Source organism: Polyergus mexicanus, unplaced genomic scaffold (genome assembly GCF_030449975.1).
Source record: "Polyergus mexicanus isolate NDT 795.1 unplaced genomic scaffold, iyPolMexi1.0 SCAF_19, whole genome shotgun sequence".
Taxonomy (NCBI): Eukaryota; Metazoa; Arthropoda; class Insecta; order Hymenoptera; family Formicidae; genus Polyergus; species Polyergus mexicanus.
In genome coordinates this window covers 5,615,982-5,639,659 of record NW_027223339.1, presented here as the reverse complement: position 1 = coordinate 5,639,659, position 23,678 = coordinate 5,615,982, and the positions used below count along the sequence as shown (strand labels likewise).

The 23,678-nt window shown below is 35.8% G+C and overlaps 1 protein-coding gene across 30 annotated transcripts in view; it reads left to right on the top strand.

Moving 5' to 3' along the window:
- LOC138941526 (CUGBP Elav-like family member 1) overlaps positions 1–23,678 on the top strand; it is a 495,676-nt gene that overhangs the window by 327,778 nt on the left and 144,220 nt on the right. For all 30 annotated transcript variants that reach the window (XM_070311285.1, XM_070311298.1, XM_070311293.1 and 27 more), the window contains one exon: positions 15,650–15,819. In XM_070311285.1, the coding sequence (XP_070167386.1) occupies positions 15,650–15,819 (170 nt within the window). The remainder of the gene's footprint in view (positions 1–15,649; positions 15,820–23,678) is intronic.

Below are 23,678 nucleotides of genomic sequence, written 5' to 3'. Positions count from 1 at the left end.
TTGGTGATAAAATTTAAAACAGTAAAAACTGAGTTTTTATCATCGAATATTCTCGTAATCAGATAAATAATTAAATAAACCTATGATAGACGTCATTTTTTATATTTTAGCTTTTAACACGACTAGTTTCTTATTGAAAAAGTAATTTATCAAAATTTCTGATTGATGATAAAATCTAAAATCGTTTCTTCATTCATCTCTTAAATTTAATTTAATTGAATATAATTTTGTGGAACTGATTTATATATAATTATATATATATATAAATTGTATACTAGTTACCATATTATCGACAATAAGACGGCAATATTTTAAAGACAAAATCTAAATCTCGATATGTTTCGCTCGTGTTGCGCAACGGTTCCTGCACTCTCTTATCTCGTGTCCTACTCGTCCGTAAAATTGCCCGCGACATTTCAAGACGACGCGACATCGAGACGTGCGCGACGATACCTTGCCCGGTGGTCGCGATATTTTTTAGTCTTGTTGCGACACCGGCGGATGCGCGACAGCCAAACCAGAATTCTCGTCGGATGGCATCTCAGGGGGATGCACTTTCCGAAACCGACCAACCACTTCTATCTCTTTTGCGCATGTATAACGCTTCTTCCTCCGTCACGTCATTCTCCAGCTATTTTCAATCGACTATTCGCTAGCTTGCGTTCTCCATTTTTAGTTTAAATCAGCCAAAAATGTATATCGTAGAGGTTTAATCAACGCTAAATTGCATTATATAGACTTTTGACATTTAATTAATTTGAGTAATGGATCGTGATTCGTTCAATATGAAAATGTAGCATTTTGTATAATAGATGAATGACATTCGCGTATTCAGCTCTCATCCGCGTCAGTCTGATTCCGGAATTAGTCTAATGTCAGGATCCTGTCCGGTGTCAACGCGAGATAAACGAGATATGATAGCCACAATGCTAAATGTACAATGCAAATATCGCGTCAAGCGTACATGTCCGACCTGCGACTCGTCAAACTTCTTGTTTTCATTGATATATAACGCGTTGTTAAAGCCGATATTAATTAAAGTGCATTTGATGTTTTTTCATAATTTTTATCATTTTATCATTCTCGACACTTATATATCATTTAAGAATCTATATTATTTAATTTTTGAAACTAAATTAATTATATTGTAACATCGTATACAGATTCCTCTGACAAAACTGACGCGTAACATTTGTAGTATTAGAGCGCATTTTTTTTTTTAAACAACATATCTTTATCATTTATTGCCCCTTTCGATGCCGGACCAATAACAACACCAATAACGCACACCAATTCGACGTATTTCAAAATTTATTTTCAACACACAGCAAAGAGGAGCGATCTCTCATCTTTCGATACGTCTTCCGATTCATTACTCAACAGGGCCATTACGGCAAAGCGAGAGCTCTCGACGATTTATTGGAACTCTTAACCAAGTTCCGACAGTTAGATGGCTAAGTTACTCGTTAACGTCAGGCGGAAGGGCCGCGGTTTCGCGGGAAGCAGCAGCCTGCGAAAAATCGCAAACAAACTTTGTAAGATGGCCAATCGTCGGACGGCGACTAATCGCTCAAAAGTTATAACGAGAGAGATCCGGCCGTCGGTTATTACGCTAGAAGCGAAGAAAACGGGCGAGAAAGCGGAGAGGCAGGAAACCAAAGGAAGGCAGAGAAGTCCGCGCGCTCTAGTCGTCACGCGGTCAAGCTTTGCGAATTTTCGCCAACAAAATCAAGTTATTCTCTCTACTCATCGTGAGTGTAACTTGGAGGAGACGTCTGCGAAGGATTCAGATAACTCTTTCGACGATTCTAACTTTCACGCATTTGTCAGTTCTGTCAGTATTCATAAAAACGCTTGTATCTTTCAAATTCTCTTTTTCGAGTTTCCTTCATTTTGACACGGTAATGTCCGTTAACTACATTGTATCAAGGCATAATACATATGAAAGAAAAATATTATAGAACGTTTTAATTATTAAAATATTATTGGTTTAATATAAATGATATATCAATATTAATATTTATATCATTTTTATATTATATTATTTTATCACAATTGTTTGTTAGCAAGAGAAATTAATTTGAATATTGAAGAAAAATTAATATATTTATAATTATTAATTTTCTCGTGTAAAATATACGTAAAATATGTGTGATTACATTTTTTTTTTTTTAATACATTATACTTTCTTTATAAATCTGAGAATCTATAACATACCCCTACATATTTTATCAAATCAAAAGATCTTTGTAGATTTAACTGATTTTCCTGTAATCGATCTTAAATAACGAGATTGCATTCGAGATGATGCATAGAAGTGGTATTATAAATGTTACAAAGGAGAGTTTCAATGAAAGAGTAATCGGAGAGATAGAAAGGGAAGGAATGTAGCGCCATGGTCGGGGGTCACGGGATCATGGGGCATGATTTCACGGGATGGTGGTTGGGTGAGTGTCATGCCATCGGATGGTAGAGTGTGCTTCGTGTATCATGTATACGGTGAGTTAAGGGGGATGAGCACGAGATGTTGTGGGAGGCGAGGGGAGAAGGAAGACCGACTGGATAGGGAAGGGGGTACCTTGGCACAATGTGACGAGGAACATTCGATTCGAAAGCGGATGTCGCTTCCGAAACATGCCTCGTGCCCTGCATATTTATCCGCAAGAAGAACGCAATGTGATCTATGAAGAAAGAGCGTAGAAAAGGGCGAGGAGGGGGATTTTCTTAAACGATTTTCTTTAGATTTCGCGAGCAGAGATTTGATTATTTCCGATATCGAAGTATCGCTGCGTTTTATCGCGCATGATGTTTTATAAATTTTATATAATACAATAATTATATATATTCATAATAATTTTATAAAAAAATTTTTATCTTGTATAGTATATGTAAGAATATATAAGATTTAATAAATTTTCTAACGTGTTTATCGAAACGTGTAAGTACATTCGATGATGTAAACAGTTGCAGATCACAATCTTGTTTTTTATACCTCTACGGTAAACTATAAATTATGTAGTTAGAGAATAAGCATATACAATGAGACGCTTAAAAATGAAAGAGAGAGAGGATGACGAACGCGCTTAGCAGAGTCGTATTTAGGGACGTTTGCGTAGACGACTGCGGAAAGAGTGGAACAACGAGTTTATCTGTCCGCGAAAAACTTTGAACTCGGCGCACAGAGGAAATTTTACTCCGCTGATGGTTCGTTAGTAATGCCGGTTTTGTGCAGGTAGAATTGCACTTTGAGAGTGCCGGACCCGCACGAGATTTTTTTTTTTTTTTTTTTGCGAACCGAGCAGAGTGCAGCGATACGAGCGTGCCAAAGCTTTACTCGTGCTTCACTCGCATCGCTCGCATAATGCTCGCCCTTGCGTAAAAGTTAAGCAGTATGAAAATGAATGAATTATCGCGGATTTAAATAAATGACTGAGTTTTGCATTGTATTGTTCCCGCCACGCAAATTCGACAAATGAAATATTCTACTCTCTCTCGGCGCTCATTCTCAACACAGTTTTGCACAAAATATTCATCATCGTGTTTTACTATATAATCATGTCGCGCTGGTTAGATTTTACGTTATTTGTCGTGTAACGTTATTGTTTAACAGAGTTTTCTATGATTATTTATTTATAAGCAGCACAGAGGAGAAATTAACGCGTGAATGTGAAGTAATCAATATTATATTATCATGCCTTAAAAATTACAGCTTTATTGATATTTTCAAATCACATATCAAATCACTGACTTTTTGTCGATTTGAATTATTATGATAGGATATGTGGCAGCGTTATAGATTGTTACCAATTCTCTATTTTGACAGATATCGTGCTTTGAGGCGGAAATTTTTATTTTCGTCACGTGATCAAAAGCTCGCATACGAGTGCCGGAGAAACGAGTTGAAGAGGTTGCAGCGAGTGTTGCAGGCAAAACCTAGCGCATGGCTCTCTCGCGCATCATTCACGCTTCGTGAAACATATTCACGTCAATCCCAGACGCCATAGTGCGCGCGGGGATCGTCCTGAATTCCCCAGAACTACCCTTCCGAGTATGATCTGTGCGCAGTTGTGACCGTGCAGCTTCTGTGCTACATTTATACCTGTGTGCTGCTTTTACCTGCTTATATATTCTCTTATATAGGAATACGTAATGTTTCAAAAAAATTCGTATTCGTACTCTTTTCAATGCAAATTGTTGTTGCAATAAACTTTTCGTATTTTAAATCTGAATCCATGAATCTGCGAGGAGAGGAAAAGAAAGAGAGACAGAGAATAAATATTATATTTGTTTGTATTATTTTAATAAATCCACTTTTGTTTTCGCGTGAGAACTATTTTATGATTCGATATAATACTTGAGATGTTTATTTTTATGATTACAACGTAAGCAAATTTCAATGTATATTTTCGTGTCTAACGAGTGCCTTTCGAAATCTGTGTTATTACGGTATTTTCAATCTTTTCACAATATAATGCCAGAGTTATCACAGATCTCTGTGCGTAAACGTAATGATATTATTTTCGATGTAATAATTTAAATTTGTTAGTGCCTGTAAGCCAAAATTATGGACCCTTTTCATCGAATGCAAACGAAGACTACCTTGAAAGCGGACCATAAACGATGCAGAAACCTGGTTATAGTCATGGAAATCTCACTTGAGAAAGGCTTTCAAATTTTTCTCTTTTAAACGCCGCGATACTTATGCAAACGTGCCTCGTGAATATGTTAGAAGCACCAGCCATAGAAATGAATGCTGCATAAAAGGACTCGTAAACAATGCAATTAATGAAGACCAAAGGATAATATATATGTGGTTTTTTTTTTCTTTAATTGTAATCCGCGAATCTGTTAATGGACGATTTTAAAGAATTAATACTTTAACGAAAAAAAAAAAAAGTATTAAAAACATGTCATAATGCAATATATTCAAATCCTTCGCAAAAAATATTTGAAAACGTTGAGTGTTTCTCACATAAAATTTAATCAATAATTAGAAAATATTTTTAATATCACGTCGAGTTTTTATTTAAAGCAGTCTATTTTTATTTAGTAGGAATACTTGATCGGAATTAAATTATTTCGAGATAAAGTTTCACTCATAAATTTGTATGAAAAGATGTAGCTTTTATGTGGAGATTTTCTATAATATATTTCATCATTCGAAGATCGCAGGATCACAGAAACAGCTATTCAGCCGTTTCCCCCGTAAGTGATATCAGGAATTACTGTGAAAAAGCAACGCAAGAAAATTAAACCGAGCGCTAACTCACGAGCCGAGCGAAACCCATTTATTCGAGACGAAAGCGGATCTCGCATACTCGGTTTCTTCTAACTCGTTGCCCGTTAGAAGCTTTTTTTTCTTTTCTTTTTTTTTAAATGTCGTACGTTTCGTCTTCCGCGAAGAGAGGACAGATCTGTCAGCGTGTTCGTTAGCGCTGGTCTCTCGGCAGGGGGCATAAAGCGCGAACCTTCCGAAATAAATTGAGCGAACGAAGCGAATCCCTGACCGGTCCCGAATGTCGGAGAAACGAATAAAGAGGATCGACAAAGCAGGCGAAGAGTAATAAACGAGCGGGTTGTGTGAGTCGGAAATCCTCTTCGGGTTGGCTAGTTTTACAGTTTGCGTGTGCTCGTACGAAAGAGAAGTACTCTCTCCTCAAACAAACAGCCGACGGAGTCTGAGACAAAGCAAACAATTAGACGTCGTCGCCCTTAATGGGAGAGACGCACTACCTATTATCAGCCGTGTCTCTTTTCCGTACTCTTCGACCGGGAAATCGCTTCGCCTCCTAAATTGTTGACGCTCAATAATGCAACAATTAATGACAGTGTAACATCTGTGAAACGTATAAGCAAGCATGGAAGTTTTTTTGTAAAAAGAAAATAGTATGCTATTCTATCTAATTTCAACACTTTTAAATGATATTATCTTTATTGTTCTCTTTTCTAAATTCTTTTTAAAATCAAAACGCTTTTCACTCTATCTATTATTAGCATTAGAACAATATTAATAGTCACAGGTATAATACTGTTCCTTGTTGTCTTGGATGAAAATTACGATTTGGAAAAATACGAGAAACAAGTCGTCGCGGAATGTCTCTAAAGAGGCATAACTCCGTCAATGGTTGCCATCGTAGAATGCATTGCCTGCAGCAGTCGCGTTACGTAGTCACCCTCTTGCGCACGTGACTGGATGCAGTTTACCCACTCGACATTTCAAACACTCAAAACTCGAGTTAATCGCCGAAGCGAGAGCGTTTACTCAGAGCCGTTCTGCGTAGAGATGGTTGCGCAGGTTACCAACGAGATGGAGAGGATCGGTTATTTTGCGCATTGAGAGAAAAAGAGAAAAAGAGAGGAGTCGAAGGAAAATGAGAAGAAGAGACTGATGCACAAAAAAGGGATGCCGAGAAGCCGTTGAGCGATTCGTTGCGAGAAAGGTGAAGAATCAATAATAAACTACAAGCTTACAACTTGGTTGTTTTACCAAGACATGAATTGGGTCGAGACTTTCTACGCGCTATGAAAAAAATATATCGAGATTGAACTTATACGAGAAGATTAAGATGCGTTAACAGATAGAGATGACAGATACGCACCACGAGATAGAGTAAACGATCGAGTGAAGAAGATAATTCTTTAGGCATTCTAATATGCATCGGTAGCGTGGTTTACGTTTAATGTATTTGAAATGATATGATTAATAGTATACTTGAACATCACACTTTATACATATGGTAAACGATACTTGAGAGAGATATATAATTTTCGAAAAAAATGTTTAGCCTTTCAAAAATTATTTTAAGAGAGCTGGCTTTATAAAGTTTTTTATGCATTTTAAAAAACATTATAAAAGAGACATATAAAAGAAGAATAATAAATATTTTATCGTATTTTTAAAAATTAAATAAATAAATTTAATGTAGAAAAAAGAATACTAATTTTGTATCGTCGACATTTTCTATAAAAAGTAACATTAATACGATATAAAGCATTACACTTATCAACATCGAACCATCAAAATCCATAAGAATACTAGCAAGAACTAAGGTGGACGTAAAATATTGCTCAAAGAATACAAAGATTTTAATATATATCATGCAATGTTTAAAATTAATCACGTCGGCTGAACAAATGGCGCGAGCATGCCGGAAGCCCGTAGGCGCGTGTTGAGAGACGGAGAAATAATTAAAATCAATCGATGAAGCGCGGTGAAGGGGCACGGTATATAAGGTGTATGACGGGTAGAAGGAGCGAGAATAAATACCCACCTAACGAGCGCGGAAATTGACGGACTCGTTTAAGGGTGCTTGAGACCCGATGCTTTCCCATCGGAACATCAGAGGTCGAGCGATACCTTTGTCCCTCGTTAAATTCCAAAGCGATATTTTACCTTCGCGACGCGCCATCCGCACCCCATTGCCTTTTCGGCTTCGTTTCGCTATCGCTGATACAGTACATTCATCGTGAATCACGATAAAAATAAATATAACATTACCGATAAATTTATATTCTCGCCGTGTCGTGTCTCGGGAGCCACGGGTGCGAAATGCAGAGGATTGATTCATGTGGAATAGATTCTTTACTCTTATATAAATTGTAGGGCGCACTTTATTCCCCGTTTTTCATCCCCGAATTCATCCAAAATAACGGCGTCCCAATTAGCGGCAATATCGCGTACGAGCGAGTGTCCGATCTCTGAACGCTTACGGCAATTAGAACACTCTAAGGACGAGAACGTCAGTCTGCAGTCGATCTCTGCCCTTCGGCCGTCCCTCAGGGTCCATTTGCCGCATCCTCGCCCTCTAATTAGTCTGCCCGATAAACTGGATTACGTCCGTTCCGCGCACATCCTTTATTCTCGGTCATTTTCATTTAGACACAGAACTGGATCATCATATTTGGATATGTCCGAGCAAACTTTCATTAAAATTTTTTATCTAAAAATATGTGTTCTCTGTACATGACAAGTATAAATTTAGACTGTAATAAATTTTAAATCATAATTTGTGTAATATAAAAGTTAGATGTAATGAAATATGTAGTAAAAAGATAAATTTCTTTATTCAGCATCTTGGGAACGTGCTATTTTCAATAATAATTACTTGAAAATTTTTTGAATTATTTTTCTATTTAACTGAATAATAAAAATAATTATATATTTAAAAAATAATGAAACTTCTAATTTTATTTTACAAAATTTAATTAATGTAAATATTAATATATATAAAGCTAAAATAGCTTCGAATATAAAGCTATGTTCGACGAAGTATATATTCAAAGCTTATAACGGTATATAAAATTCATATGTTTTATAAATATATTATCTCTTTATAAATGTATTTAAAACACAAATATTTAATTGCTTAATTACAGTATATTATTATGTCAAACAATATGATTACGCAAAATTAATATTAATTTTAACACATACACTGTCTTTCTCTCTTTCTCTTTATTATTTTGATAAAGTATAAATTATATATAACGGACAGCTGTTGACAATATGCGCGCACCTCTATGAGAGAGAATTAAAAATATATTCATAATATTCACGTTATATTGTGTGAAAATTGTTTCGTCCATAAATATGTAAATTAATTCGATTAAATTTATATATCATATGTATATACAGCGTTACATATAATGATTTATCGAAAAAAAAAGTATAACTACATGATTCTGGTCCGAGCAGAAAAAAAAAATTTACTACAGATTTTATAAATTATAGAAAAATTCTTTTTCCGAGGTATTATGCGCTATATATCTTTTTTTTTAGCATCAGTAATAATTTCATAGAAAATTGCATGCTATTCAAATGCGAGCTATTCAGCTGATAAATCATTCCAAATATATACATATATGTGTAGTAATAAATATAAAAGTCTTTTTTACATTTAGATCAAACAAATATAATAATTAAAAAAATAAAAAGTAGAATGCGGTGTCCGGGATTAAAAAATATATGGCTCAGGAATTTACGACCGCAAATTGATGAGATTCGTCCACAGAAATTGTGCGGTGCATCTTCCTTTAAACGATTTCGATACACTCGATCTTAGGAAGACAGTTAAACCGCTCTCGTATCCGGCTAGCGTTACAAGGTCGTCCGTAGTGATGTAACACCGCCGGAGAATTCAGTCCTACGGCCCTTGAAATATCGGCAAAGTTGCGAAAGTGTGGGGTGGCCTCGAGAGCTACGGAGCGAAACTACCGGAGACCATTGTTCGCAGTGGAGCCGGTAACTTCGCGGAATCGCCACATATATTATCCGAACGAGTGGCAAAGGACGACGCTCTTCTTGATATCTTTAACTTTGCGTCTTTTCGCCATTTTTCAGGCACCTTAGCGGATGCCAATAACGGCCATTCTCAATCTGCCTTTATCGTACGTTCAATAATGGTGTAATTCTATTGAGATTGTCCTGTTCTTAGAAATATCGGATAGCAGTCTAATTATCTTTTATGAGAAATAGACACGGTGAACATTTAACATTAAATTTAAATACTATAGAACATCAAATCTAAATACTACGACAAATATTAAACTCAACACCGCGAACATTATTCACGTAGCAAAGCTGATATCAAATTAATAAATTATGTAGCTTTTGTGTTACTACTCTTTGTAGGTAATTGTTTAGCAGATGTCACATTATAGTTGTAATCATAAATTATCACTTTAAATTGAATTTAATATATAATAAATGATTTATTTCGGATGTTATAACACAAACGTTCGAAAATTTGCAATGTAACGAGCATATATCATTTTATTGTTATTCATAATTATAGATATTTTGATATGAAATCGCAGTTATTTTATAAACGATAATTTATGTAATTAATTCTTATTTATTTCTCTACAATAATTAGAAAAATATATTTTCCAAGTTATATATATATAATTTTATTTTTTATAGATATATAAAATTATTATATATTTAAAAAAAAGACACGATATTTAATATATATATATGCTGTATACATTTATAGATGTATAAAATTTTATATATTTAAAAAAAAAGACATATTTTAATATATATATATATATATATATATATATATATATATATATATATATATCCTGTGTGCATAAGTGTAATAATACAATATTAGCATTAACATGAAATCTCTATGCATAATCTTTGTACATTACGACGCTTGATAAATCATTGCTGTGTACGCTTCGATAAAGAGACGACTATCAAATATCCTTCCTTCGATCGGCATCGACTCAATTAATTAATCGAGAAAAAGAGAGGTCGTTGCCGTGACAGACCCTGTACTCGATATTCATTTACGTTGACGGCTATATTACGTCGAGTGCTCTGCTTGTTTCCCTCTCGTGCCATTAGTGATGTGTAAAGACACGTCTTGACGGTATATTACTTCAGCTAAATTGCACGTCGGAACACAAAGGAAAAGATGGTAGGGCGGAGAGGGGGGAAGGTCAATTGTGATGACGCGTTACGAGCGATTTGGTCAGCGGAATCGAAGCGATTTTTTTTTTTTCTTTTTTTTTCATAATGAACAAGACCACACTATATTAAGCACTATCTTTTACTTCCGCGCGAATCACCGAAAATGCTGACTTCGAATTGCAATGTGTCCCTCCGTTAATATCTATCGATCCTACATGCACCTTTGGTGCTCCTTTGTAACAAATGGAATCGCTGAAGCGTCGATTATACTGTATGATTAATGGTTCGTTGTACAGTCATTATTCATCTTTCTGAAGATGGTGAATAGTGGTTCCTTGAAAGAAATGTTGTATCTATACATGAATAGTTTCTTACACTATATTTTGCTTAGTTCTGCCTTAGTCTAGTTGCTTGTGACTTATAATATTCCTAATATTTTCTAAAATTTATACTGCCGATTTGAAACTTTTTTTAATAACATATAATCTTTATATGTTGTACGTGAGATAGTCGTATATGAGACTAAATGTTGTACATGACGTTAACAATACGATATTGGAAAATAAAATTTCGCAAAAAAAAATAGAATAAAGCTTCAACATTTTTAATTCTCTTTTAATCATACAAGTAACTTTAAAGTTATCAGTTTCGTCGTTGACTCGAACATTGCGCATTGATGAATCTTAGCTTCATAAATGAAAAACTAAACATACATATGGCTACGGAAAGAAAGAACGGCGGAACGTATACTGAGTGCGCTTTTTTGAATTTCTATCTTATCGGATCAAAAAATTATTTACTTCCTTTCCTCATTCTCGTGATAAGATACCATCTCTCCCCTGTTCTATCTTTGCACCCATTCACCTTCCGCAGCCCGACGGGGAGGAGCAGCTATGCTATCCCTATTATAGAGATAAGATACCGATCGCGACACATGTACATTCACCGGTACTAATCCGCGTGGTGGTCTGATAATTGAGCGAACGCCCCTGGATGCCGGAAATACGTAACAGCCGTTACTGTCACGGTAACGTCGATGCAGGATTACGAGTTGCTGGTCGTCCTTGCTCGTAACCAAGGGTCAATTTGCGGTATCCACAAATCACGCCGGGATCACCCGAAGTATCCGCAGCGACGTGATTTTACAAAGCTACAAGGCGAAAATATCACTCATTTTTTCCATGAAAGATCAAAATATTACAACACATATTTTAGAAATCGATTGCTTTAACATTTAATTTAAAAAATTGTCTATCACATAAATTTAAAAAATAATAGAGAGAAAAATCACTTATAAATCTTTATCAGAAATCATAATCTCTGAAAATGAGCGCGTGGAATGCTAGATTATAAATTTTGAAATTGATTATTAATAAAGCATTTACAACATGCATTCTCTTGAAATTTGTAAACGCGCTGATTATTTTTCAACATAATTTATTAAATTTGCTTCTACAGCTCTCAGTCTCGTGGCTGTAACTGAAGAACTCCTATGAGACTAGTTGGAAATTAATCGAGGCACTCTCTAATTTATAGTTCGCTGTTGTAAACGAAATGTCGCGCGTGTTTTCATAATTAGTTATGTCGTATAATGAAAATTTAGCATCATTATATGAAAATTTGTAATTATTTATCGTCCTTGTTTCGTAGTGAGACGTGTTTTAATTATTAATGCGTTCGCATGAAGGTCCATCGTCAGTTTTGCGCTTCATGATCATCGCAATCAAGGACCGATTAACTTTCCCCGACTGACTTTTCGCCACTTGAGATCAAACGATTTATCGTGCAGTGGCCATTTAATTGATCATTTGTCTATTTGTATCGTTATTAGTATTATTATAATTACGCTCGTTAATTTTAACATGTCATTTTAATTAATGCAATTAACGATGAATACACGTATGCATCCATGTGGTTCGGTTAGAGCTACGATTTTCTCTTCCGCTCGTTTGTGATAAATCTTGATTAATCCAATCGAAAAGCCATCGCGCGGATCCTGGCGCGCGACCAATTCCGAAAAAGCGAATCGCCAGGATAGACTTTCTCATTTAGTTAACCTAGTCGCTTCTTTGATTAGTTAACCCACTCTCGTCTTTGTTCGAGAAAGGGGATAGACAAGATAGGCGGGAGAGATGCAGCTCCCTGGAGAGTTCTCTACGGTAGTAGGCACTCTCTCCTTTGCTCTCCCCTCCTCTCTCCAGGATCTCCACTCGCACTCCATGGAACGAGATGAGAGTGGCCGCTCGGCCGGAAAATCGCTTTAAACCGCGCCGACTAATATTAACTTTCTCCTATCGTTTCGCGAAATTCCCCAACTCTTTTTCTCTCTCCATCGCGCGTCCCAGCCATCGGGATCGCAAAAGCTTTCCCTCCCTATGGGGAGGAGAATACCGTTCCGAAATTTCCTTATTTGCCTTATTTCGTACGGCCGGCCAATCCGGCTTTGTGTAAACTTCGTTTTATCCCGCAAACGGTGAATGTTTTTCTCCCTCCATCTTGCCGCCCTCCGCGATCGATACGTCGGGAAATTTTGTAACCGGGGGGGGGGGGAGGGGTAGATCGGCGATACACGGAGTCGATCGACGAAGCGTCATCGTGGTAGTCGCGATCATTTCAAGATCGTATGTAATTAACCACTTCGCGCATACCACCGTCTGATCGATTAGGGAACTTTCAGTTTCGTGAGGCGTATCGCGGACGATGACTATTAAAGTTTGATGATTTATAGCGGCGCAAAGAAGAGAGAGAGAGAGAGAGAGAGAGAGAGAGAGAGAGAGAGAGAAACGGAAGATGTAGGAGAATAGAGCCTGGCGAGTCATGGCGAATCGATCGCACTCTCTCTTTCTCTTAGCAGTATGAAACGATAATGCTCTTTCCGCTCATATAAACAGCTACATTCTACGATGAGTATAACTCACGAGGCGGCGCTAACCGCCCACTAAAACACCGCGGCATGCATCCGTTATGCATGTGTAAGTGCGAAAAAGCGAAAGCGTCGTCCGCCCGAGACGAGACTCTTTGCTTCCAGAATTTTGCGTGCGGGAACGGAAGCTCCAAACGGAAATTTTTCGATTAGTAATCCGACAGTGTGCTCGGAACTTTGCCTTTATATGCAAAACTTATTCGCATATCTGCGATATGTATAAATGTTTCGCATTCTTGTACTTGTGAATGTTTATTGTCATCGTAGCGTACATTTTATATCAAATAAATTAAAAAGCTGCAAAATTGTTTTCAAAATAAATATGTATGATAAAATAAGCGCGAATTATTACATTGGTTTAGATTAATAATTAAATTAATATCTAAGCAAATTTCCAATTTAAAAAAAAAAGAAAAAAGGATTTATGTACATATTTCTTATCCATTTAGTATATTAGCGAATAAATATTTTATTACATAACGATAATTTACTCTTTGTATTTGGTGATGCTAGTTTTTAAATAATTAGCAGAAGCTTGAGTTCAAGCTTCCGTTCAAGTTATAGTTAAGTATGTGCATCAATTTACTTCAAATTAAAATCAAAGTCGATTATTCAAATTTTCTGTTTAATCGCTAAGAAAATAGCACGGCTGAGGAAGTGTTTGTGAAAATATGGAAATAATGTGAATTAAAGTGAGACGTAATGTATGTTTTCGCGAAGGGAAGCGAAAACACTGCGACAGGAGATGAAAAATATTGACTCGAATATGAGATTTTAATCAATCGGGAAGAGTGAAAATATTGGCCGAGGCACAAAATTAGAAGAAAGTTTGCGAGCGGATGATGAATCCGGCTTCAGATGAGTCTTCGTGACACGATCGAGAGAGGACGCGACAAAGTCCCACGGGAAGGACCTCAACACGCATAATCCGCACGAAATTACTGCGTGGCGGCGAAAAGCTCCGGCGTAAGTTTCGAAAGCGGACGAGCCCGTGCGCGTTCAAATATGTACTCTAGGGTAGCCAAACAACATAGTCTTTTACGTGAGCAGCGCTCACATAGCTGTATGTGCTAAAATATCCATGGCGACATACATACGTCACATACAATCCGCGCTGCGCAAAATACAGCGTTAATCCCGCCATTCGGCTGGAGAGTGCGAGCTCTCTGTGAAAAATTCCGTCGAAAAGCGCATGGACTAAATACATGTACGTAGAAAATACGCATACGTATGTGTAGATGGTTACACAAGTCTCTCGCATTTTCTTTCACGCATCAATTTAGATTCCATTTGATTTTAGAAATAAACGGTCGTATATTGCTAAGAGTTTCTTCTCCATGTGTTGCTTTACCAAAAATTTGTATTTAACATTTTAATTTTGAAAATTATAAACCATTGAAAATGGTGGCCAAAATATTGAAAATGGAAAGTTGAAAAATTGCTAGAGCGGTGATGGATTTCCATAAAATTTTCGACACTAACGGCAAATCGACTTGAAATTTGTCAGCCTACAGCCTGCAGCGATATTCAATAACGATAGCATACCCTGTATATAAAATAAATCATATTCATAGCGAATATGTCTATAAAATATTCGACCGAATATTTTTCCATTCTCGATACGATAACTTCTAACTCACTTTGTGGCCATCCGCGGCCATATATCGCCGCAATAAAATCATCCTCCACTTCTCCGCTTTGCACAGATAAAATGCTTAATATTTTAATCGCTCGTTTAACGAGTGCGATGCCCGTGAGAATATTTCGCGCTTTGCAACGCGTCCAATCAAAATAGTCGATTGAGTTTTAGGTTGCAAAATATTCGACTGAATGAGCCGGTCTGGGAAACAATTTTATTTATCGTCCATTTATTCTTTTATGAACGAACATTATATTGAGTAAACACATATAAATCGTTAGGTATTAAAAATTGAGAACTTATAATGTTAAATTTGTTTTTGGAAATTATTAAAGGCTTTTATTTATTTATAATTATTTTATAAAATTATTTGCACATCTTGAATATAGATCTTTAAGATTTAAAAAATTTTTGAAATTGACAAACATGAAATATTACAAATATTATCTATAATATTTATATTTTAGCCTTAGAAAGAAAAATCGCTCGAGAGAGAGATAAATCACTTGTTGTATTACCAGGCGGCCACGAGATAAATCTGAACTGATAGAGTGCACAGGAGTCTTTGAACTGTTAACGTATTAATAACGGCATGTTGTTTTTCTCCAGGCACGCATGTTTAATACGCTGCACATACCGCATAAACTTCCTTTTCACGTTACAGCATAATGAACAACAACAGCGTGGAACAGCCGGATCCGGACAACATAAAGATGTTTGTTGGACAAGTACCTCACGACATGGACGAGAATGACCTGAGGACGATGTTTGAAGAATATGGTCGAGTGCATCAGATAAATATTTTGCGGGACAAGATCACCGGCAGTCATAGAGGTAAGTGATTCAACTTTTCCAGCCGTTTGCGATGCATGCTTAAAGTCGTTCAGATGCAACAATATTTCGCGGTTAATGGCAAAACTAGAGAAAGCGTATTGCATATAATTTTACGCTTTTGATATAAAAAAATAATGCATTTACGATGCCAGGGAGAACGATAAAACGTTGAGATACGGCTGTAGATCGAGATTAACTTCAGACGCGTTTGACTTTTATGATATCGGATAAAAATTGTTCAAAAAATTGAATGTATTTCATTCTTCATGTCCATGTCCGTATAAACGAATATTTTGTACATTATTATCTTCAATTCCCGCTAATTGCGCGATGCGATACGATAATTACGATAAAATATCGTAGAATATGTCGTAAAGAGATCGTACAGCGTAAAGCAGACTGGTCGTAATGTATTAACACTACTCAATTAACAAATAATCGGAATACCATTTAGTTTTTAAAAATGATTCTTGAGGTTAAATTATGCCAATAAGTGCATTGATTGAATTAATTCACCCAAAATCATATTTCGATTTAATTGAATTCTCAATATACTTGATGTTATAGCGCTTTGCTATTACTCATGCAGGATCGTATCGGAACGTGCTGAAATTCTGTCATTATTCGGGATAATTTGATCCTTTTAGAATTTCGATCTACTTGAAAATCGAGTAAAGCATAATAATCAAATTGTTATGTATGATTTCATAATCGCTATTCAATCTTTGCAGTGTCGTTTATTAAATTTTCTATGTTATGAAAGGTGGACGCGCATATTGTATAGGAAATTAAAATTAGACGGTAGGTAAATCAGATAAGTAAATTAAATGAGTAAATATATAAGAAAAAATAGACGCTTAGATACATATAGACATTCTAGAGAGTGAAATAAATCATTTTTCGGAGATCTCAATTATATAATATAATTAAGAAAAAAGTATTAAAAGAAAAATCATTTTTATGCACAATTATTCTGTGGGCTTAATGTAAAGCCAGGATAATTAAACGGCTAAAATTTAAACCGGTTTTCTACATCACGATAAAGAGAATAAAAAAGAGCATTCGTATACAAAGTCAACATTAAAGTCTAAGATGGTCATTGTTCTGTTAGTCGAGTCTTTCTTATACGTACATCGATCGGTAGAGAAGAAAAGGGGAGATAGGGAATGCGAAAGCAATCCTCGCAAGACCTCACGCCCGAATGCAGGCGCGCTTGTAACACGACTGTCATTGAAATATGCACGTACTCGCCAGTAACGAGCTTTAACGTCATACGCATCGGCGAAAGTTTGCGCAATTACTTTCGCTGTACAGATAACTTCAAGTTCGTAGCCGGTATAGAAGTCAGGCGTCGCGTGATTACACGATTGTCTGGTATGTATGTGTAGTTGTAGCATGTCTATGGATATCGATTTTTACGCGTATGAAACGACCGAAATTCATCATGGAAATTACCAATTGTAATTACATACGTATCACCATAAAAATATATCCCGAAATAACGAGAGAAGAAAAATTTTCAAAAATATTTCACCATCGAATATCGTATCGTCATAACGATGACGGTAAAGCTAGACTAGGATTATACAATAATAATGCATTAAAATTTTGCTACCGCGAATAGATATAACGGAAGATTAAAAAAAAAAATAACTTCTTTAATTGAAAGATAAACAATATTACAATATTATCTTTTGTATAACGCTATAAGGTTTCTCACGGTTATTCTTGAAATAATTTACGGTTAATGAATATATGAAAAAAAAAGGAAAATTTTAATATGATTTTAATTCTACTTCTTAAAAATCTATTTCATTTTTTTAGCTATAAAATTAATAATATATATTCCTGAAAATTATTAGAAAATGTTTTTTAAAAATTTTTAATAGATGAAAATATTCAGTATACGGAGATAGACGAATGCCATATATTGTATATACAATTTTACGTGATTTACAATTCTAAGTGATTTAAACAGGATTTTCTTGATGCAATAGGCTTCAGAAATCTTCAATAGATAAGTAGATCCATATGTAAAATGTAAGCGATGCACTATCCGGAGTCGGAAGGCGCGAAACGTTGGGATTCTGAGAACTTGCGGAATAATTAATATGGGCGAATTGTAAACGTCATGCGCACCTGCAAAATTGATGGCAGCAGGCAGTACAACTGGGATGAAATTCGTTCCCCATTGTGAAAATTTAACTTGATTACCATGGCGTAATGGTGAATTAATATCCCGCTCGCGGGTCGTTTGTTTAATTCACCGCATTTTAGATTTGAAATCCCTGTCAACGTAGAGTTTCAATTTCACGATAAAATAAGCTAATTATCGTTTTCAAATAAAAACTTCTACATGATAATTATTGTACTAAAGGATTTCTCTGCGTTTCTTTTCTCGCAAAATATTAATTTTATGTAGAATTTCTTAAGAAGAGACGGCCAATTATCAATTTTCCGAAAGTTTATCAGTTTATCGAATGATGTCAGACATTCCGTAGACTCTCATCTCAAAGCGGCGAGCGCTATCGGCTTAAATTATATTACTTAAATAAAAAGCACGCGCCGGAATAATATGCTCGACATAGCGAGCTTGCTCGTCTGATGCTGACTAAATAGCGAAACAGAAGGTAAATTCCACAATACATCGAGGCGCTTTATCTCACCGGTGGAAATAAAACGCGCTGAAATTTCCAGAAATTTTATATTAATTAAGCCGCGGAACTGAGCTTGGAATAAGCTCTACTAAAAATTAACAAAGAGTACTTGTGGCGTATGTTTGATTTACACGAGAATAAATTTAAACTTTAAATTATTCACAGAGGTACCCGCGTAATGCCACATCGTGAAAAAAGTTTTTCCGACCATTCCATTGGTGATTACGATACTATAATCCATTTTCCATTTAATTTTAAACGCTTCCTACGCAAAATCACAGATCTCATATAATTTTATTTGACGAGAAAATATTTTTAATTGAAGTAAAATACAGAAAACGTAATATTCAGCGTAATGTAATTGAAAAGATTATTTTTTTGCGTTCATGATTAATTAAGTTATCTCCCAGTTACACAGTAAGTACAACAATGATCAACATTTTAATCGCACGATTGAACGCTATGTTTAATTGTTCTGTTTTTGTCGCGTACCAATGTATTTCATAATTGCAAAAAGGAGTCTTTTTCTCGAAAAATTTAAGGTTTAAACTATGGTTTACAACTATACAACTATTAAGCGAAACTGTGCTTTAAAAATGCCAGTGAAAGTTCTCTCGCGAAGTACTTTTTCTCGACTCGCTTTTGCTTACTTCATGGCTACTTTATTCACAGCGATCTATCGAGTGGAATAAAAGTGCTTTACGTCTAATAGACTTTTTCGCACATACATTTAATTCTTTCGTTTTCGAATTATTTTTTAGCAATATAAATTATTTCAAATATACATATATATGTTACTTATATATTTATCGACTATACTAATAATATTGATTTTAATTCTAATTTTAATTCTTGAAAGTTCTTTAGATTCATAAATTTGTACCAACGCACAAAGTAACTTTATGAAGATTAATGTAATTAATTCGAATATTATACTAGTATATTATAGTAATATATATTACATATATTATATATTTTCGGCCATATGTTCATTCTCGAAACATGAAAAAGAGATTATATGATAAAGTCATCTACTTGTAAATCAATCTATCGATCACTAAAACGAACAATTCATGGAATGTTCAATTTGATGGGTCAATAAGAGACAGCAAAGTCGTAGCAAACTCCTTTCATGCCCGATTAAAACAAGTGCGGAACCCCGTGTTCGCAATGAAGACTTTCGAGATTGCCCTCGTAGCCAATATATCGGAATCCCGAAAGTGTCCGACTGCGCCGCTTCTTGTCGCAAAGTAGTGGAATTCGATACTTCGTTACTTTGTGAAACGCAATACGGGAACGAGAATGACGACAACAGGGTTTCTCTGGGCAAATAGAGAGGAGATGCTGCTGTCGTAGGATTTTCCGCGTGAAATTCCGTTGCCTTCCGGCAGACGAAAAGACGTCGGGAAATGTTTTAGTTAAATTAACAGAGTGGCGATGTTTCCCTGCGTCGATTGCGAATTTCTCTTCGACGAGCTACCCGTTACTCGTCGTCTGCGAAGATATACGGTATCGTTGCAAGGCGAGCGTATCTCTCGCATTTCCGTTCGAAAATCTTTTCGCACCCCGGGATACTTCGCATGCAAATCTCTCCGAAATAATTTCATGTTTATCCTACACAAGAAAGAGAGAAATCGATCTCTCTCCTTTCCTCCTTCCTTCCATTTCCATCTCTACCCCGTCTTCCCCGCTCGTTATACTCAGAAATACACCCCGCTATTAATCACGCAGCCCTATTAATCGTCCTTAAGTCGTGCCATCGCCTTGCTCTTTCACGTTGAAGAAAGCTGGACTTAGTACTGCTATATAGAGATCGGCTCTACTATTTGTCAGTCACATTTAGCGCCTGAAAACTCTCGAAAGATCGATATCCTTCTTAAAGAACCGAATGTATTACCATCTCTCTATAATCAATTGTTTTTGTCATAATATTTTGATAGACGGATTATATTTAGGCTTTTTCAACTTAAAAATATGCATAATTTATGCTAAAAATAATAATCTCTGAATACGCTACATATTTGTTCTAATCTTTATATATATATATTTTTTTATTAATTTGATTTTTCTATAATTATGTTAAAAATATATACAGAAATTATGTAGTTTTTATTTTTGAATTCATTATTTTCTTGATGATATTATTGTGCACTCGATGATACGATTAGCATATTCAAAGCATAAAAATAGTAAAGATATAAATATAATAAACAATCTAAATACTTTAATCTAATATCTAATTTTGAAGATTAATAAATTTCTTTTAATTCTGTTTAGTTTATTTTGACAAAAAACACAAATCAGAAGCATCTTCTTTTAAACAATATCGCGATAGTTCTTTCCATAGTGTATTTTCCACCTAACGATTATTTCCTTCTTGTGTCTCTTTGTCTTTCGACCTTCTGGCTCTCCCAAAGGCTACCGAAATCGTGAAGAACGCCAAAGACGTCGTAGACCGTGCACTTCAGGATTACAGGAGAAACTTTAAACGAAACTCTGGCGCAGAAGTATCGCAAAGCTGCTTCCTAGCGAGCTTGTGTTTCAACATGTACAAGCCGCATTCAAGGTAGTTTTTGGTTCTTTTCGTAAAAGAGTAGTGGACTTTTCGAAGATAGATAAATTTTTCAAGTCCCATAACGACTGACTCTGCTGTCGAGCTGATAACTAAGTGTGCCATATCTTTTGTAAATAAAAAAAGTTTTAGATAATTGCGTATAGATTTCAAGCTGCGAGAACACGGCATTATTTTCATTAAATGCACTTTTGGCAATAAGTGAGTATATAATTATTTTTATTTCGAAATAAATAGATGTCTTTAAATCAACTTTAATCGCGCAAGTTTGGCAAATAAACAATTGTTGCAATTGATAAACAATTGTAATTTTGCGTTACGTGGATTACTCGTGAAAATAATTCGTTAGACTCTAGAGTCTAAGTTCAATGTCATCAAGTTTGCGAAATCTTTATTACTTACTAATTTTCTCGACACTACAAATAGTTTTGAAATCTTTGTTTCTTTCATCGTCTTCTTTTATCCAAGTGATCTCATCTTCATTAGTGCAATTTAATTGCATTTTGCAACGCGTGACGCAAACACAAATAAATAAGATTTGTAACGAATGATGCAACTTACTCCTCGTTGCATTTCATCCTCTTTTCGTCCACAAATTCGCGGTGCCGAAATTAATTGCGACGGCGGATCGGCGATACCTACCGATGACACCACCGGAAACAGCTTTAATTAATTGGCAAACTGCTCTCGCGCCAAGAACTGGCACGTGCTTCCAGTCGGCAAACGGCACTTGCTTAGTATTTCCGACGCCCGCTCGTCGATCACTCAGCCTTAATGACGCCTTCTGCCCTTTGTTCACCCCTCAAGCTGAATCCCACTCAGGATTCCATCCATGCTGCAAATGCGTGTAAATACAAAGACGGCTGGTACATCTCGCGCGGATTAATCGTCATGACGTGTTTTGAATGTCTAGGATGCTCTCATCATTTTTTAACGCTCGAATCAGATGGATTTACAACAATCTGTGGAATGCCGTTTCAATCAAAATCGTAAAATTCAAATGATCGCGTCATTTTTCAAAATGTATTTTTAAGTTCTTTTATTTATATTTTTATTAACATTGGGATTAATTTTTCTTTAGCAAAGGTATAACGATAAATTTTGCATCATATTGCAAAGTTACGTTAATTTTCTTCAGTGCCGAAAATTCGAAAATCCTCATTTTATTTTAACTGTTTATATCCTTTAGAAAAAAAGTAGAAGTTGTTACAAGTTGTTTTAAACGTCTCGTCCTTTCTTCCCTTTTATTTCCTTCCCGGGGATCACGAAAATACCAACTAGCAGGATGATAAAAACGCGAAAGGCGGACAAAACGAACTGCTTTAATTTAAAGTTGCGTATAGGATTTGGGACTTTTACTTTTTGAGTTTCCTCCCGACGACAAGGGCATTTCTCCCCTACGATCTCGTCGTCGTTGGAATCCTACCGCCGCGAACTCGTTACATTTTCGTCGTAGGGAATTACGCGACTTTGACTAAAGCCAGTTAAAGTCTCGTCAGAGTTGCGACTAAACGGCTTCTGATCCCCGTAATCTTGTGCAACTCATGGCATCGGTCGCTATCGGACGCAGTTTCAAAATTTCATTGATAAACGTCTACGTTGTTAACAGTTAACGTTTCCTGAAATCTTCACAAAATCAGAAAATCATCCATCGAGTTAGATACTTAATTTCAATTCAGTCATTTCAATTGCTATCATTTTCAGCATTTCTCTTTTGTCAATCCTCACTCATCAATTAACACTTTCTCAATCTACAATATTAATGATTAGAATATTTAAGAAAAAAATTTTAAGCGTCACTTTTTACATATATATTTTAAAAAACAGTTAAATTTCGAAATACATGCAATAATATATATTATGTAATTTTTATGATAATATTAATCATGAAAATATTTCCTTTGACAAAGAAGACTACTAATATAATATCTTCAAGGTGGCCACAATATTTTGCAAATTACATTTGGCAATCTCTATACCAAATATATTATAATAATAATTTTCTTGTTACATCACAGCTGCTCAACGCGAGAAATTATGGTCTGGCAATAAACTCGACATGGTGAAAATCCTGGCTGCCGGCCAGGATTACAAGGAGCCGCGTTGCGAAGTTTAATTTCTCGAATCCTCGTCGAAAGTCTCATTTCTTCTTGCTTTGCGTTTGTACTTTTCTCCTCTTTCTTACGCCTTCCCGACTTTCGTTACGCTCTTCGCCTTCGTTCACCTTTTCCCCTACCTTCCGCTGTGTTCCGCTTCTCTTTCCAACTTCCTCCTTTTGTTCTCGAATATAGAGCCGCAGGTACTTCTCGCTTCCCTCGCCATTACGCCGCAGCAAAACTGCCATCGATTGCGCAAATATTTGAACGTTCCTGCGAGGGCAGACAGGAAGAAAAAGGGAGAGAGAGAGAGAGAGATGTAGTTGGAGTGCAATGTAACCGTATTTCGGCTGATTCTGAAAGTAAGCCGGGTAAATTTGCACGGAGCTTATCTAACCACGGCAGGTGTCGACTACCTTCGAGACTTGAAGCTACAACTAGAATGCCATATAGTTCCGACCATTATGCATGTTTAACGAAGAATCGTGTCATCTTGGCAACGATTCGTTGAAACATTTTTGTCGTTGTGTTTAA